Here is a 17,859-nt window from a genome sequence, read left to right on the forward strand (position 1 = left end):
TACCTGTGTCAACTTTGATTGGCCATAACTCCCATTAATACTCCAGAACTACAGAGTTTTAGACATTTGTAATGTAACTCAGATATTATTTTTACAATAAAATTGATCAACTAGATCATATGTACTAGAGATACGTTTTTCCTAAGTTTTTGAAAATCTACTTTATTTGTGATTTTTGAACAAATCCTGAATTTGAGAGGTCTTCAGCAAAAACCTGAGGCTTGTTTGCCAGCATTTGCTGGATTCTCTCCATTCACCAGAAACATCTGAACATTTTCTGAAAAGTTGAAGATACTAAGACTTATATTTCAAGAGATATAAACACCTGAAAGTGGGCTCTCGTTCAATTTCCAACTTGCAAGTGATTTAATGAAAATTTCCATTGGGCAAAAAATTATGAAAATATTATAGTTTCAGATAGAAAATTGGCAGGTGTCAGTTTCAAATACCAAAGATCATTTCTACAAAGTTTCAGGAGATTCTGAGATGGTCAAGCAACCACCTTCGCTGAGTTGACGCTGAATGACCTCCAAGCAGTTATGCTTTCTCTTCTCAATTCCACACTAGCAACCACTTTGCTTTCACTATTCTTACTACAGGTTGAAAAAGGCTCAGTCGATATGGGATGTTCCATAAGACCATCTAGGTCCCTACCAGATGGTAATACGTTATTACAGAATGCCACTTGTAGACAATCATCAGTAAAGCTCAAGGGGATCTTGTCTACCTCTGCTGATCTTTAGGTTGAGTAAATCATAATCAGTGTGCTTTTTTAAAAATATAGGGAATTTGTTTACTTATTGCACAGTTTTCAGAGCACTGTTCCTCAGAACTCCCCATCACATTTTAACTCCAAATAATTTCCAGTAATACTTACCTCTGCTGACACTCACCTGACCTACCTACTCACTAAAACATGATTTATGCCTTGAAAATGTTATATTATTGGAATAAAGTACTTGTTTACAATACCTAGATAGAGAACACATAGAAAGTGGTGGAGAAATTTGCAAATTAGAATTGTTCCTAAGGCATTCAAGTGGGATATAAAAGACTGGAGCAAGCATTCCTTAATGCTTAAATGGGCAAATAGTGAAAACTGTACAGATTGAGAAATAACTAGTGTTAGTGGAGTTAAGTATTATTGAAAATACATTTTTAGTCTAGGAAAGCGCTAACATTTATCAGTCTTATCTAGTGGTCTCAAAGAAGTTTTATCTTAAAACCTTCTATCCCTATACCCATTAGCAGAAACACAAATAGATTCAACCTCCTTGTTATTTGTTTTATATCTTGTATATAAAACCACTCCTTTTTCTTAGTATTCTATCCCTGTTCAGTAAAGTATAACCTGGGTGAATTTACTGTAATCATTATATTTTAAAGCAAATTAATTTTTCAAAAATCTCAACCAATATATCTTTATCACTGTAGTGGTGGTTATCTTGCTCGTGAAGCTTATCAAACTGGAGGAAACTTGAGATTGTTGTTTGGCCCAGTCCATCCACAGTCTGCATCTACTAAAGTGGGTACAGATTCTACAACAAACTATATATATCTTCCAGATGCCACAACAGGACCTGGTAAAGAACAAATGTTTACACTTTTTAATACTATAATTTTTATTTTTAGTTATTACATGTTTTCCTCTTTGTTACTGTAAATAACTCTCCGTATTCTTTTTATTAGGTTTTTAATTTATTCATGTTCATTCATAGGAGGTTGAGGTTCAATTATCTGTACAGTATTTCAGTTGTCAAATAATTTTACTATGTAATTGTATGTAAAGCATGAGTTTGTCTTCTAGTAAGAAATGAAAAAAAATCAAGATGGCTATCATTAAGTCTATCATGAAGTATGAAGTTTTTTACTTGGAAAGACAAATTTGACTTGAAGGATTTTGTGAATATTTTAAATTAGAAAAAAGTATCAAATACAATATTGACTCTTCATTTTTAATAGAAACTTGTTATCAAAGAAAAGAACAAAGCTAAACTCTTTTTTTCAAAAGTCAATTAACACTGGGAAAATTCCTTACAGTGGGAAGACTGATAATGTAATTAATACTTGAAAAAAAATGATTCAGGATGTGTTCAAGAGGCCAAGCTTGTTCTTTGTTTTGGATTTAGAACCTGTTGTCAGAAGCCACTTGGAAAGTTGGCATTTAACGTGTGACTCTCACCATGACTGAGAAAAAACTTCATACATTGCCAGTTGTTGTTGTTTTTAAGGACATCCCATTGAAAGGCCCGTATTGTGATTTTCAAAAACACTTGGAAAGTAAACCTTTTCCAAACAGGTTACAGATCAAAGGCCATTTGTTGATTAACATTCAGAATTTTATTGAAGTACTATTCCTTGAATTTGTCAGTAAGTTTGGTATGAAATTGTGTATTATAATTCAGATTTTAGTATTGTACATTATTCAATTTCTTGATTTAAAAGTAAATGTAAAAAAAACCTAGTTAAATATCAATTTGTGTGTCTGTGTGTCATATAGTAGGTTAAATGCAGCTCTGATTCAAATTAGATTTTTGTGATTTCAGACTTTTAAGTTTGTAGTTTTGTATGAATTAGGAACTCAAATTATTAATATTGATAAGCAAGAATATAAAATAACCTTGTATCTTTTCTTTTTGCTAAGATATCACTTACGTACTGAAAACTCAGATGTCCACCTAGTAGTTTTCTCAGCCATTTTAATGTGTTTGGAGTCTACCTCATTCTTTAGTATGTTCAAAACTTTACATGGTTTTTTTATACCAAAGTGCAGCTTATTTATTAGACTTGATAAATTAGTAGTATCGATATAGTAATTTATAATTGTTTTAGTTATTCAGTTGCATAAATAAAATCTTGAAGTCATTTCATATCCTTTATATATGAAATTTTAAAAGGTTTAGCAGCCAAGTACAAAGGTCATAGCTAGAAGAGAATTGTTTGTTTTACTTCTTTATTTACTGTTCTAAATTTTAAGACAAGTTTAACTTATTTCTAAATAATAACAATAAATGTATAATTGTATAATAATTGAAATGTGACTCTGTGTTACAAAATATTACTGGGCCACTGTATTGGATACAGTAACATGAGTGCACATGTGGCACTTCATTGTAACCTGTGTATTGTTAACCAGGCATGGATAAAAGGTCAATACAATAAAAATAAATAAATATATAAATGTGGGTGCAAATAAATGTATAATGTTATGAGATTTTAAGCTATTTAGTCTGAACATTTATGTCTTTGTGTTCTGTTCATTCTGGAACTGTAATTTATTTATTTCCTAATTTTTTGTGGTGGATTCAAAATTGGTCAGTTATACCGCATCCATACAGACTTGTGTGAAAATAACATAAAAATATAAAGTTATTTTCTTAAAAAATGTTTGATAACTATTTGGATATTGTAAAGATTTTTCCTGTGAAATTTAAAACATTTTCTCATGAGTAAAAGTATTTTTATTCATAAAATAAAAATTACTTTGCATTGGATAGGCAACATGCAGAAAGAAAAAAGGCATACATATGATTAGTAATTTAAAGGCTATAATATGAAAACTATAACAAGCACAAAATGGTTACAAGGTGCTGAAGTAGTGAAATGTGGGAAAAAAAAACTAATGTCAAAGGGTATTAGTAATAGAATGTGAAAAGTGATGAAATATGTAATTCATATTTTGAAGATATAACTGATGCAGCTCATGGGTTTGCTCAAGGACTGTTATTTGGATGACTTTTTGGATATGTTCAAACTGGCTAATAATATTGAAACAGAGGGAGTAATTGGATTCAGTTACAAATAATTTTTTTATCTAAGTAGCTTGAAGATCAGTATTTAAATTGGAGTTATTTTCTTAAGAGGGCTGTCCTTGTTAATGTCAGAAAGGACAGTAGTAATTAAATTGTTGTTTCATTTGTAACAGAATTTTAACATTTGAATGTTAATACTTTTTAATTCTACTAAGAGTGAATGTTAGAAATTTACTCTATATAAATTTTACTGTCTTTAATCATCAGCTAAAGATAACTCCAGTCTGAAGTGGCTACCGTGGAGAAAGTCTGACAAACGTTTACACTGGCGGTTACTGAAGTTAGCTCAGTCGAAAGACAAGCAAGTAAGACATATTGCTATTAGAGCTCTCGTGGAACTACCTGGATTGCAAGGTAAGACATGAAGCTTTCAAGTATAGATGTATAGTTCATTTGATGAATGCTTTAATACACATTATTGTTACTAAATAAGTTGTATTATCATGTTGTGTTTGTATTTTAAATATACATTTAATAAAAATTGGACTGTATTAGAAAAAAATAAAAAAAGTCCATTATCCTCTTCGGGTAATTTGTATACATGTGGCTCCCATTTACGATTGTGTTTCTTTGCCATTTTATTTTATCAATTTTTTTTTACAATTTAATTTATTTAACTTCAAGAATTTTAGAAATACAGTGTTAAATAGAATTGAACAAAGCAAAGAAATATTTCTTGGATTGTTCATGTTTTTGAGTGTCACTAACCATGTTCTAAACTTTGCCCATTTTCATATTAATCTCCTACATATGTTTTTAGATTTTACAGTGAACTTGCATGTGATGTTATAAAATAAATCTATATGAATTGATTTTCTGGATTTTGTGGATGGAATTTCTTAAAGTATTAGCTATAGTGTGTGAAATAAAAAGAAATTTTGGTTTTCTTTATTTATAGTTTTCAAATATAAATGCATCATTTAGTTAAAAAGTGCATGTCGCATACACACAGTGAAAGATGGATGTGCTATGCCTAAAATTATGTTTAAATCATTTGAAAGATGTTATTTATCCATGGTGGCCTAACACAACTGTTTAAAATATCAATTCTGATAGAAGAGTTAGAACACAGTATCACACAGAAAAGGTGCCACGCATTTCTGAAAAAAAAACTTTAAAACGTCTGTAACTTAAATGCTTTCAAATAGTTGACTGTTCTTTATCCTGTAGGAGAAAAATAATCAGTTACTCGAAAGCACTAAAGTGTTAGGTCTGTTTCATGCGGTTTTCTTTAAATTCACAACTGTGTGAAATTCATGGCACAGAATTTGTTTTTTTTCTATATTATTTATTTATATGGATAGTATTTACATTATCAAAAACACCTGTAATGGTATGTTTGTAACCCCCCTCAGTGTGGATTCCTATACGTGGTGAGGGCACCTCACAGGGATGGTTCTAATCTTTTAGTTTACCTCCTCTGGGATCTAAACATACACCCACGTGTTTGCCGTGCGTGGCGACCCGTGAAGGGGAGGAGAAGATCATGGTGGTTCAGGGGTCTAACTTTAACACACCACTTTGGCCTTGAATGTTTGTAGACAGGTGGCCTTTGGGTGGGCCCCCCTTGGGTCAGTCGGCTGGTCCACTTGGGATAGAGTCAACCAAGTACCAGTGTTGGAAGTTCTCAACGGGTGTTGTGGACATTGTGCCTGATGCTGGTGTTTGGGTATAGTGCTCACGAAACCCTGGTGTTGCTGCAGTGTCCTAGCATGACATTGTAGTGCGTCCCTTCGTAGGGCTCCACGGTGGGTGGGGTCAGTGGGTACCGAAAATTTTCTTTTTTCCTACGGATCTTCCTTCAAAAAATTTAAATACATTAGTGAAAAAACAGTCAATAGGTAAGCGACCACGTCTTGAAGACTCTGAGCAGCAATCTTCAACATCTGTAACACACGTACCTCATTTTCTTATATTACATTCTCTTTCAGAAAAACCTTTAGGGCAATTGCCCCCCTTTTTTATTCAGAAGGGACTAGAGGGTCTTGCTGGCTCTCCAAAGTCAATAAAGAGGCTTCGATCTGGAGACATATTAGTTAAAACATTCACAACCCACCACAGTGAACTCCTCTTGAATTCAACAGCAATTGGGGATATACCTATTGAGGTTACCCCTCATGCTACCTTGAATTCATCACGAGGAGTTATTGTTGAGAGGGATTTGAAGAACGTCCCCGAGTCAGAGATTCTCGCTGGTCTCTCCACTCGAGGAGTTTCTGCAGTGAGGCGCATCTCCACTCGCAAAGATGGAGTTACACTGCCAACAAATACCCTCGTTTTGACATTTACATCATCACGTGCACCTGCCACCATCAAGGCAGGTTATCTAATTTGCAGGGTACGAAAATACATTCCAAATCCTCTCCGATGTTTCCAGTGTCAGAGATTTGGCCACAAAAAGACATATCGTGGTTCCCTGACATGTGCTCGTTGTGGTGGCAAGGACCACGATGCCTATGTGTGTGACATGGACCCACATTGCGTCAACTGCAATGTTTCTCACCCTTCCTACTTTCGTTCTTGCCCAAAATGGTTGGAGGAAAAAGAGGTGCAGCATTTGAAAACGACTCATAACATTAGTTATCCTGAGGCTCGGAAATTGCTGCCCGCCACTCCATCTCGAACATATGCTGCTGCACTTCATTCCACAACTACAGTGGGAGTGCAGACAGATCTGTGTCTCCAAGAGAATCATTTTCAAAACAAATAAAAAAGCCTTTTGACCTCCATGGTTAAAAAGATTGATGAATCGACTTCTACACCCATCTCTGTTTCTCCCATACATTCCAACAAACCTCAAGGTCCACATCCTTCAGTTTCAAATACAGGCATTTCTTCTGATACATCTTTTTCTCCCACCCCAAGAGGCAAAATAATCATTCGTTGGCATCCTCAGTCACTGGAATCCCCTTCCAATAACAAAGACCTGCCCAATCGATCCAGGGCAGGATCCATGGAGGTTGCTAGACCTCCTCCGACTAAGGACAATAAGGAAAAAAGACGTGGTTGTAAACAGATGGATTCTCCAGCCACTTCACCTGACCGTCATTAAAAAAGGCCACCTTGATACAGTGGAACTGTCGAGGTTTACGTTTTAATCTGGATGATATCAAAACACTGATTGCTTCCTACCATCCTTTATGTCTTTCCTTACAAGAAACATTTCTAAAACCTGCTGATACAGTCACCATTCGGCAGTATTCTCTGTACAGATGTGACAGGCTGTGTGATGGACGAGTACATGGAGGGGTGGCACTATTGGTTGATCAGCATGTGCCCACCCTGTCTTTGTCACTCAACACACCCTTGGAGACCGTAGCCATCCGTGTTTCCTCTACAGAGGGGTTGCTCTGTAGAGCATATGCTCTCTGATCACAATTTTTCTCTTTTCAATACTGGTTCTTCCACTTATTTTCATGCACCTAGTCAGTCCTTTACTGCTATTGATCTCTCAGTTTGCTCCCCTTCATTATTCTCCCATTTTTCATGGAGGGTTGACAATAATCCACTAGGCAGTGATCATTTTCCTATACTTTTGAGAGAGACTGGCCGTGGTCGATGCCACCCTACCCACTTGCCCCGGTGGAAGCTGGATCAGGCAGACTAGTCCACTTTCACTGCTCTCGCAGAACTTGACCCTGTCATCGTGAATCAGCCATCAATAGACGACTGTGTGGCAGCAGTAACTGACTGTATTATACAAGCAGCTCCTCAATGTATTCCTAAAACCTCGACACGTTTTCCACTATATCCTCATCCATGGTGGAATCCTGCCTGCCACATGGCAGGGAAGGCTCAAAAACGGGCCTGGGATACTTTCCATAGATATCCCACACTTTTGAACTGCATCGCTTTGCAATGGGCCTGAGCACATGCTAGGTGGGTAAGACGACAAAGCCAGAAGGAATCTTGGATTAAGTTCACACCTAGCATATCTCTACCACCAGTTTCAAGGTCATATGGGGCAGGGTTCGAAATATCAGTGGGCACTATAATTCTGTCCCCCTCTTCATCTTACTCTCTGATGGCCAAAAGGTAGCTGATGCCAGGAGCATCTCCGATTATCTAGGTGAAAGCTTTTGCTGGGTATCTAGCACTTCTGCTTGTTCCTCCACCTTCTTGGCCATCAAGAGTCAGGCAGAGCGTTCACCTCTTTCCTTTCAAACAGACTTTCTCTTTCACTATAATTGTCCCTTTACACTGATGGAAATGAAAATGGCCCTTCATTGGTCTGGCAGTACATCTGTTGGACCTGATGATGTACACTATGACATGCTGTGCTATCTTTCTCCTGCTTCTCTTGATATCCTTCTAATTGTTTTTAACCAGATCTGGCAGGAGAATGTTTTTCCTGATGCCAAGCACCAGGCTATTATCTTACCTTTCTCTAAACCTGGGAAAGATCCCAAGACTCCTTCAAACTACCATCCAATTGCTTTGACGAGCTGTCTCTGTAAGACCTCAGAGAGGATGGTTAATGCTCGTCTTGTTTTGTTCCTCGAATCAAACAACCTCTTCTCATCCACCCAGTGTGGGTTCCGACGACAGCACTCCACCACGGACCACTTAATTTGACTTCAAACATCAATCAGAGAAGCCTTTCTCAAATGCCAACATCTTGTTTCTATATTCTTTAACATTGAGAAGGCTTATGACACAGCATGGAGGTATGGCGTTTTGCGAGACCTCCATACATATGGGTTACGTGGCCATTTACCCATGTTTATTAAAAAATTTTTACTGGACAGGAGGTTCAAAGTTTGTTTGGGTTCGACACTTTCCCGTTCTTTTCTACAGGAACTTGGGGTCCCTCAGGGCTGTGTTTTGAGTGTCACACTTTTCAGTGTAAAGATAAATGCCATCACTGAACAACTCCCTCTCACAGTTGCAAACGGGCTCTATGTCGACAACTTTCACATCTCGTGTCAGTCATTGAACATGAGATATATTGAGCGGCAACTACAAACTGCCCTCAATTGTATACTGAAGTGGACTACGGCGAACGGCTTTAATTTTTCTCTCTCTAAACCCGTTTGCATGCACTTTTGCCGTCAATGGGGTATTCACCCTGATCCTGAACTCTGTATCGATGAAGTTTCACTTCCAGCGGTCCTTGAGACCAAGTTCTTGGGGCTTATTTTTTACCGTAAGTTGACCTTTATACCACACTTAAAGCAGCTACGGGTCAGATGCACAAGAGCACTGAACATCCTCCATGTCCTCTCTACTGCCAGTTGGGGAGCGGATCGATGTTCTGTGTTAAAGATATATCATGCTCTTATTCATTCAAAACTTGACTATGGATCAATGGTCTATGGCTCTGCCAGACCCTTCACCTTAAAGATGCTGGATCCCATTCATCATCAAGGACTTTGACTCTGCACTGGGGCTTTCCGCACCTCCCCAGTTCAGAGCTTGTACGTGGAATCTCACAAACCTTCTCTGCACCTTTGCAGTTTGCAACTGTCTTTACTGTATTCTTCGAAACTTCGTTCCTTACCAAAGCATCCCACTTGGGGATGTGTTTTCCTGTCTCAGTGGGCCTTACTTTATCAAAACAGACAATCTGCCATTGCTCCTTTTGGCCTTTGCATCCAGGTGCAATGGGTTGAATTGGGTCTGTCCTTGGATAACACTGCAGAATTCACTGGTCAGCCCATCCCCTCATGGCTTATTACAGCCCCCAAATGTAACCTTTCTTTATGTCATCTGAAAAAGGCAGATACTCCCGATTGGAAGTACCATCTTTTATTTACTGAACATCTTTCGAACAATCATTCCATTCCAATTTATACAGATGGTTCCAAATCAGGTAATTCTGTGGGCTCTGCCATGATTTGTTGCGGTTTGGTGGTTGTGCGCAGAATCCCCTCTTCAGCTTCTGTGGTCACTGCTGAACTGTACCTCTTTCCTTGGATCATATTGAAGCTGAGCAGTACTCCAACTGAACTATTTATACTGACTCCCGTAGTTCTCTGCTGGCCTTGGAATCACTTCACACCCTGTTCTTGCTGATATTCAAAACCAGCTGGCCCATTTCTCATTAGCATCTACTTCTATTCAGTTTTTCTGGATACCAGGCCACTTTGGTATTTGCGGGAATGCACTTGCAGACACGGCAGTTAAATCTATCTGCTCTGGCACTATCACCACTGTGCATATTCTGTACATGGACTATGGTCCTATATTCAAGGCTCGGCCCCCAGTGCCAGCTGGCAGTCTACTTGGACGGAGCAATATGACAACAAGCTTTTTCAAATAAAACCCTATATTGGGCTTTGGCCACCTAGCTTCCGTGAGGTTCAGAAGGAGGAAGTTGTTCTAACTATACTACGCATTGGTCAGAGTTTTTTAACTCATTGTTTTCTTTTATCTGGAACTGATGCATCAGTATGTAGTTTGTGTAACACTCAAATCACTGTAAGCCACATTTTACTTTCTTGCCATCATTACAACTCTCAACGACGGCACTATTTTAAACATGTTCTGTCCCAGGGTTTGTCTGTAACATTGGACAGTGTTATTGGTGATGGTGACACTGTCCACCTTGTTAAAGTTTTTCGTTTTTTAATGGCCATTAATCTTTTTAACCTTATTTAAGTGTTTGATATTTATTCATTACACCTTTTTAATTGTGGTTCCCTTTTCAGAATCTCAATCTCTCTAGTTCAATTTGACATTGTAAAATGGCCAGAACATTAAATAACTCGACACCAGGACTGGAAAGGCCAACTTCAGGTGACTAACGCTGCTGTTTGAACAACCCGTTAGTCGTCCTGGCAAGTTGTTATTATAATTTTGCTGCATGTCTTTTAACACTTTTATTACTTTACCTTTTGGTACTGGCCATAATGACACATAACCTGGAACCAGGACTGGAAAGACCAACTTCAGGTGACTGATGGTGGTTCTTGTACTTACCTGTTAGTCTTCCTGGCAGGTTATGATCATTACCATTTAGCTTGAGAAAGTCCTTTACAGCTTCTCTTACTCTGCTTTCTCTCTTACCCTTGTAGACTGGGTGTCAACATTGGTTTTATGCTTTTTCTGTTCAATGATGTTTTGTTTTACCTTCTTTTCCTTTTATGTATTTTATTACATTTAATTTATTTTTACTTTTTACTGGACGTTTGGCGCAGATAGCTTAGCTGCTTTGTGCCATAAAACACTAAATCAATCATTGTTTGTAACCAGAAGATGCTACTTCTTTACCAGTAACAAAGTAGTAAGATTAAATTTAGATTTAGTAAAGCCCATTTCTTTTTGTGAGATGCTGACTACCAGGAAATAGCTCAGGCCTGTGATCTACAGACAGCAGTTGGTTTAGCCAGAACAAGGGGAGTGGATCTACGATTTTTTCTACCACCACCTCCACTACCTTCTGAGTTTACTAAAGTATGTATTAAAGCAGTAACTCAATTCCTACAATTTATGTGTTTGGATTATAGTGTGTGTGTGTGTGTGTGTCCTCCCCTAATCAAAATATTCAACTTTTTTACTGAAAATCAGGAAGAGACTATTTATACTTTTTTTTTCTAGTGACTTCATATTTTAGTCACACTCTATACTTCTTCAGTTTTTCTTTTCCATTCTTTTTATTTATTTTTTTACAGCTAGTTAGTCAAGTAATTGGTCCACACATACTGGTTTTGCAGTGTGTATTCAAAACATGGGTGATTTCATTAGTTTTCTTTTTCCTGCTCCAGTTGAATTGTAAGTTAGATATTGATTATTATGTTATTTTCATAGCAATTTTTGTCAGTTTACGTGGTTGCTATTATTCAATACTTTGTGGAATTGGCAAATTTAGATGGTTTGTTGGTTCGATATTCATAATTATTTGTTAACTAGGTCTGTTCAGATAGTTTATATATAACATCACTGTTACTATTAACATATTAATTCATTGTTCTATTTGTATAAATTTCTCTTTGTAATTTATTAACTGTGCTTTTATTCTTGCTTTTCATCAGTTGTAGGATGTTTTTTTCTGCTTTCCTGTGTTACTGTTGTGTGTGTTTCTTGTTTACAGGGCTGAGAATTTACTTTAACTCCTTTTCCTATGTTTTTATTTAATACAGAATTTTTGAGTCTTTACTAAGTGAAACATTAGGTTTCATTCAGCATCAGTGTACATTTCAATACTCACTCATGCCTCATTTTATTGTGACAGTGTAGAATACCTATTTTTGTTAAGATTATTTAAAAATTACAGCTGAAGCTTGCTTATCTTTCTTGAGTTGCCTTTTTTCTGAAATCATGTGGTGTATGTTAAACAAAGCTGAAGTTTCTGGAACAAAGATTGAAGAGTAATAGCAAACTAAAGTCAACATGAAACAAAATAACTGGATAAAGATGAAATTCAGATGAGGCTATCAATATATCTGCAAATATGAAAACTATAGAACACAAATTTAAGATAGAGAAAATTCAGGTGAAACTCCACTGAAGGTATTTCATTGTGTAGTTGTAAGTCCATAGGTATGCCTTGGAAGTGAAATGTAAAAACTGGAACTGTTATCACAGGTTTACAACATTAAAGCATGTTAAATGTGAAAAGTAATATTCTGAAATGTTCATATTGTTAATACTCTCTCCATTTACACTTGTTGCTTTAGACTCACTGCTTAGGTATTTGTATTTAATAAGCAAAGTTATGGAATATTTGCTGCATAAATGTTTTCTATTGCAAAACTCTTGACAAATTAATCAAAGTCAAGTTAATGAACATTTTTGTTTAATGGTTGTTGCCTGGAAAAGACTTTTATTATAGAATCAAATTTATGTAGTGAATGTCCAACAACATTCTTTACAAAATCCTTGTGTAGTTTTTATTACAAAGTTGTTCAATTTAGCATTTTTGTAGGTTTTTGTGGTTTTATATATTTTTGCATTTAATTAACTACACATTAGAATGTTGATACCGAACTTCCAGTCACCTAAGCATTTGTTTGTTTGTAATGTACTTAAAAATTCACATCAATTACCATCTAAAGGGTGCTGATTTTGAATGCATGCGAGTCAGTTAAGTATTTGCTTGGACTGCTTATATCTGAGTTGCATGAGTCTGAGTCTGTTTTTAGTGCCAAAAGTATGTGTATACCCCAGTAGTGGCTACAAAAAAAGAAAGTGCACTCTTCTTTCCATTGAAGATAGACTAGAAAGTGTAGTGATTGAAGAAGGAGAAAAGTTTCGACTAATTTTAGCAAGGGGCTATTGTGTTGAGTAATCAATGTTGAGCTAACAATTGATAGTATCAATTATTTGGCCATTTCCATTTCTAAATATTATTTACGCTTATTAGTGAAAAGTAATTTATTGAAAGCTTAATGTATAATTAAGTCTTAATTAATAGATTTATAGTTTCTAGTAGCATCATTCTATTTTTAAAGACTTGATAAAATGGTGTATTAAACATCTTGTTGTGTTTTTTTTTAATCTACATTGTTCATTTTCATTCACCAAAATGAATAATACCTTAGGAAGCTTGTAGAATTGTAGTTACTCTTAAGTGAGGAAGGTCCTTGTTGCTTGTAGGTTTCTGCAGCTTTTGCCTTTAAACATTGTAGGAAAGACTGATGCAATGCACACAGATTTGTGCAGTATGCAAGTTACTGTTCTATTTTCAAGGTGGCTGTAAAAACCCAGACCCAAGCCAGTTAAATTGTATGATGGAATTCAGGCCCATTTCTCTCGTTAGGAAGTTGCTGTATCAGAACTGAGCTAGATTTTGTTGAATGAAAAATAAGTTTATGAATATACTAGTGAATATGATTTCTGAACCTGTGTGTTTTTGTTGATTTGGCTTTAACTTTCTAAGTAGCTGAAGCATCTAACTTTACATCCCAGTCAACCTTACATTATGTCACTTAGTGATGTCCAATAAATTATTTAATCCTTGATATTCAATTATATTACTTTGAAGAAGAGATGCTGAAGAAGCTTGTATTGAATAGTGAGAAAGGGATCAAGAAATGCAAAACGAAAGCAGTGATCAATACAACTGTAGATAATTTACATTTGATTTTTGCAGTGAAGGGACTTTGGGATTTTTGTTTGATCCTCTTTTTGATTAAAAGACTTTGGTCATGAATAAAAAAAGAAATGAATGGTTTCTCACTAACTAGGAGATTGTGATTTCTGTTTAATGGAAAAGTAATTGTGGTCCAATGAATGAGTATGAAGAATGTGAACCTGCTGTTGGTCCTTCACATTTTAAAGCACCTAATGCTCAAGAGGTAGCTTTGAAAGGGTGTGGAAATATAATGTGCAGTTTGTGGGTTTGAAGCAACTGTGTGACCTAGCTGCTAAGAAATGATCTGACAGTTTGATATGCTAGACAAGCAGTTTCCATCTCAAATAGGACAATGACCCATGGATTTGACCACGTGAGTAAAACTGTAAGATGTGTATTGTAGCCAAAATATTCTTTTGTAGTTACTTTTTTTCTAATAGAGCTGAACTGAAAATATTTCTTTTTGTCTTTTTAATACTGAAATCCAATGAGCCTATTGTGTGTACCTACTCTTAAATACATGTAGAAATTCATTAAAATTCTTTAGTTATATAAATCTTTCAGTTCTTAGTTAGTTCAAATAATTAACATTTCTGTATCTTCCAATTGTATTAATTGTTTGCACTAAATATTAACAAGATTCCTTTGTACAGTACTTACTAAGAAATATGCTACAGATGTATATTCAAAAACTGAACAGAGCTTTTGTCGAGAAAATATCTTAAATATTCATTGTGATTAAGGAATTATTTTATGTTCACAGATGCACTTACACAGTAGGGATAAAATGTTTGAAGAGGAATTAACCTTGTAATTTTTGTCTTCCAGAACAGTGTGGAGTCAGACTTGAGAGTTTTACTTGCATCTTTGCCACAGAGTGGTGTTGGCCTTTGTGTTCAGTACTTTACTCAAAATGCTGTGAAACCCAAGTACTATCAAATGGATTTGGATAGTGTGAGTGTATGATCTAACCAATATTTTATAGAACTAACCCTTTTTGAACTGGAAATCACACTTGCAGCCTTATGCAAAATGTTTAGGAACAGAGAAATTCCAATTTTCTTTTTGGTCATTAATTACTAATGTTACCTAAAGCAGTTTACACAAAGAGAAACATGAACAATTTCTGTTGATGTAAAGGCCCTTATTATATTAAGCCTTAGTATTAAGAAAAATAGTTTTAAAATGCATTGTCAAGTTCATCTTCTGATTTCCAAGTTTATTCTTCACGCTTGTTTTGTGCTTGGTGCTTCCCATATTCCCTGAGCAATTGTGATATGACTGTTTAAGTAATGGTTACAAACTTATAAACAAATAAGTTAGAGACTTTTTAAAACAAAAAATAAAGTGTACTTTGCTACAGTGATAAACGATTTGTCTGAAAAATTCAGCTTTAAAGTGGGTTTACTTTTATTGGTTTTTATGGGAAGTTTAAGCATCATGTAAAAAGAAAGTAAATAACTGCTATGTTTCTGTTGATCTTGTTATAGTGTGCAAATTTTTCTTTCATTCAATAATTGGAATGGTTGCTTCTAATAAAGCTTTTTTTTTAACATAAAATTTCTGTTTTTGAATTATCTTTCTTCATACATGTATTGACCATGTATAGAGCTTTGTATTATTTATAGCAGACTCAAATATTTAATGCTTGAATTATTGCTTTCAGGGAGGTGAGTGGTGTTTTGGTGGAGAGGGATTGGCTGAAGAGGTCCATCAGGCTGGTCAACACACACGAAGAGTTCCTGCAGAAACTGTGGAATGTTTCTGTCTTCAGGCACTTGTGAGCCATTCTACAGTTCCTAGTCACAGAAAAGCCATTATTCAGAAAGGAGGTTTACAACTACTCCATCGTATTCGTCTCAGAAGATCACAGAATCCTGAAATACAGAGTTTGATAGGCCAAATTCTTGGGAATCTCTCTTTAGAAAAGGAAATACATAGACATCTTTTAGTTTCAGGTTAGGAATTAATAGATGCTTGTACATTCCTTTGTACTCCTTTTCAGAAAGTTTATTTACTTCATTATTCTATGTAAGGAGTTGATCTTATTACTTAGTTTATTATTATCTGTGAGAACTCATAACATTTTACTTAATTATACCATCAGAGTTGAACAGGCTACTGTGTTTGATTCAGTACATAAGCCATATTTCAGCAAAATGAAAAAAATGAAGTTGTTATTTTATATTCTGGCTTGCCAGTATTAGTGATTTGAGCTCCTAATTTGTACAAAATTCCAGACTTAATATTTTAATATCACAAATATCTAATTTTAGACAGCACTGCATTCAACATATCACAACTCACTAAAATCTATATGTAAATGTCTTATTTTAATATTTACTTTAAATTAAGAAATTAACTTGTATATAATATTGAATTTAAATTATAATCTGCAATTTATAAATTTATAAAATAGTACTTCAATAAAAGTTTGAATGCAAGTCAACAAATGCAGTGGCATGGCCTTTGAACCCTGACTTGTTGTGAAAAGGTTAAACTCATGTTTCATATTTGAGGCTTCTTTGGTGTTACTTTTAATACTATAGCAAGAATATAACAGTGTGATTGTACTCTTTAGAGGCTTAAAGTAGTTTGTGGTAAAACAGTCATGAGTATTTTAAGCATATGTTTATTACTGAAACTGAATGAAACTTACTGATAAAATCATAGAGGTGCTCCAGAAGTTCTGTATGCACTACAAATTTTGGAACAAAAAACAAATAAAATTATTTACAACTGATGTGTACCTTTTTCTAAACAGTTATTAGTATTTTTGTGCTGTGCACCTTTCATTTAATTACATGAATTACAGTGATTAAGAAACTACAAGAAAAGTAAATTACTGCATGTAGCTTAATGTATTACCTGCAGTGTCATTATGTGAATGGCTTGAAATGTTTGAAAACAAAACAAAACTCAATTTTAATAACATTTTAATAAGAATTAAAACATATTGAAATTTGATTATAATATTACTTATAAACTGTTATTAAATAAAGGACTGTTTGTATGTGCTTGAACTAAAATATGTTAAATTCTATTTGCACAGTTTCATAAGGCTTTGACTAACATGATAAGGATAATACAGAAATTTTATATAGTGTTAGTTTTGTGTATAATGAAGTAAGTGTTAGTGAACAAAAGTGTTGTTTTCCTTATGTGTATATATTGACAGCCATGTGCTTGTAAGTGTGAAAAATGTGTGGAAATGTCATAGACATATACTTAAATATTGAGTATATTTAACTCGGACATCAGTTGCATTACTAATATAAAACTAGCTGATTTATTAAGGCATGCTGCATATGTTTGTCTTGAAACACAAGTATTCTGCACCCTGTTGTTTAATCCTGTGGAAAACTAGCACTTGGGTCCACTTGGCCCCTTCTTCACAAATAGTTCTTCCTGTAACTTACAAAATTTCATTTTAATTTTTGCTGTTATTTCCTACAGATGAATGAGCTAAAGTTAATTATATAAATGTACTTTTGCTATAAAGAAATAATATTTTGTTCTGTGAAAAACTACTGACTTGAGATTCTTGCACCATAACTGGGAAGGTCATTTTATCCAATGAATAGTGACTTAGGAAAGTAATCCCTGACATGTGGTGGTGTTTATGCTGTTAATTATGTTTTAGTTACAGCATTTCTTAATTTCCAAAGATTATTTTTTTTGTAGGCTGGATTGGTGTATTAGCCTCATGGATTAAATCTCCTAGAATTGAAGTTTCACTTCCAGCAAGCAGAGCATTAGCAAATATGGATAAAGACAAGATTCTTGATGTTTTATATGAGGACCAAGTTTACCTTTTGTTCCCACAATTGAGAGAAAAGTATGTTTCTTTTTAAACTAGAAACCTGGTTTAATTGGTGTATCTGTATTCTTTAATCTTTTACCAAAAGAATGCATGTTTATTCCAATTGTAGTTATGAGTGATTTTTTTTAAATACTGTAACTAAACTTTAAAATTTGTATATCATAATCAGATCTTCACACACAAGGAGAAAAAAATGAGTATTAGGCACC

General features: G+C 35.0%; 1 protein-coding gene across 4 annotated transcripts in view; it reads left to right on the forward strand.

Moving 5' to 3' along the window:
* LOC143229055 (protein SERAC1-like) overlaps nt 1-17,859 on the forward strand; it is a 46,121-nt gene that overhangs the window by 14,760 nt on the left and 13,502 nt on the right. For 3 of the 4 annotated variants that reach the window (XM_076460772.1, XM_076460771.1, XM_076460770.1), the window contains exons 3-8: nt 1,435-1,583; nt 4,020-4,166; nt 11,083-11,207; nt 14,656-14,781; nt 15,494-15,785; nt 17,512-17,665. In XM_076460772.1, the coding sequence (XP_076316887.1) occupies nt 1,435-1,583; nt 4,020-4,166; nt 11,083-11,207; nt 14,656-14,781; nt 15,494-15,785; nt 17,512-17,665 (993 nt within the window). Of the gene's footprint in view, nt 1-1,434; nt 1,584-2,687; nt 2,731-4,019; nt 4,167-11,082; nt 11,208-14,655; nt 14,782-15,493; nt 15,786-17,511; nt 17,666-17,859 lie in introns of those variants that run through there. The other variant, XM_076460773.1, reaches the window with a different exon arrangement.

This window comes from Tachypleus tridentatus, chromosome 10, assembly GCF_004210375.1.
Source record: "Tachypleus tridentatus isolate NWPU-2018 chromosome 10, ASM421037v1, whole genome shotgun sequence".
Lineage (NCBI taxonomy): Eukaryota > Metazoa > Arthropoda > Merostomata > Xiphosura > Limulidae > Tachypleus > Tachypleus tridentatus.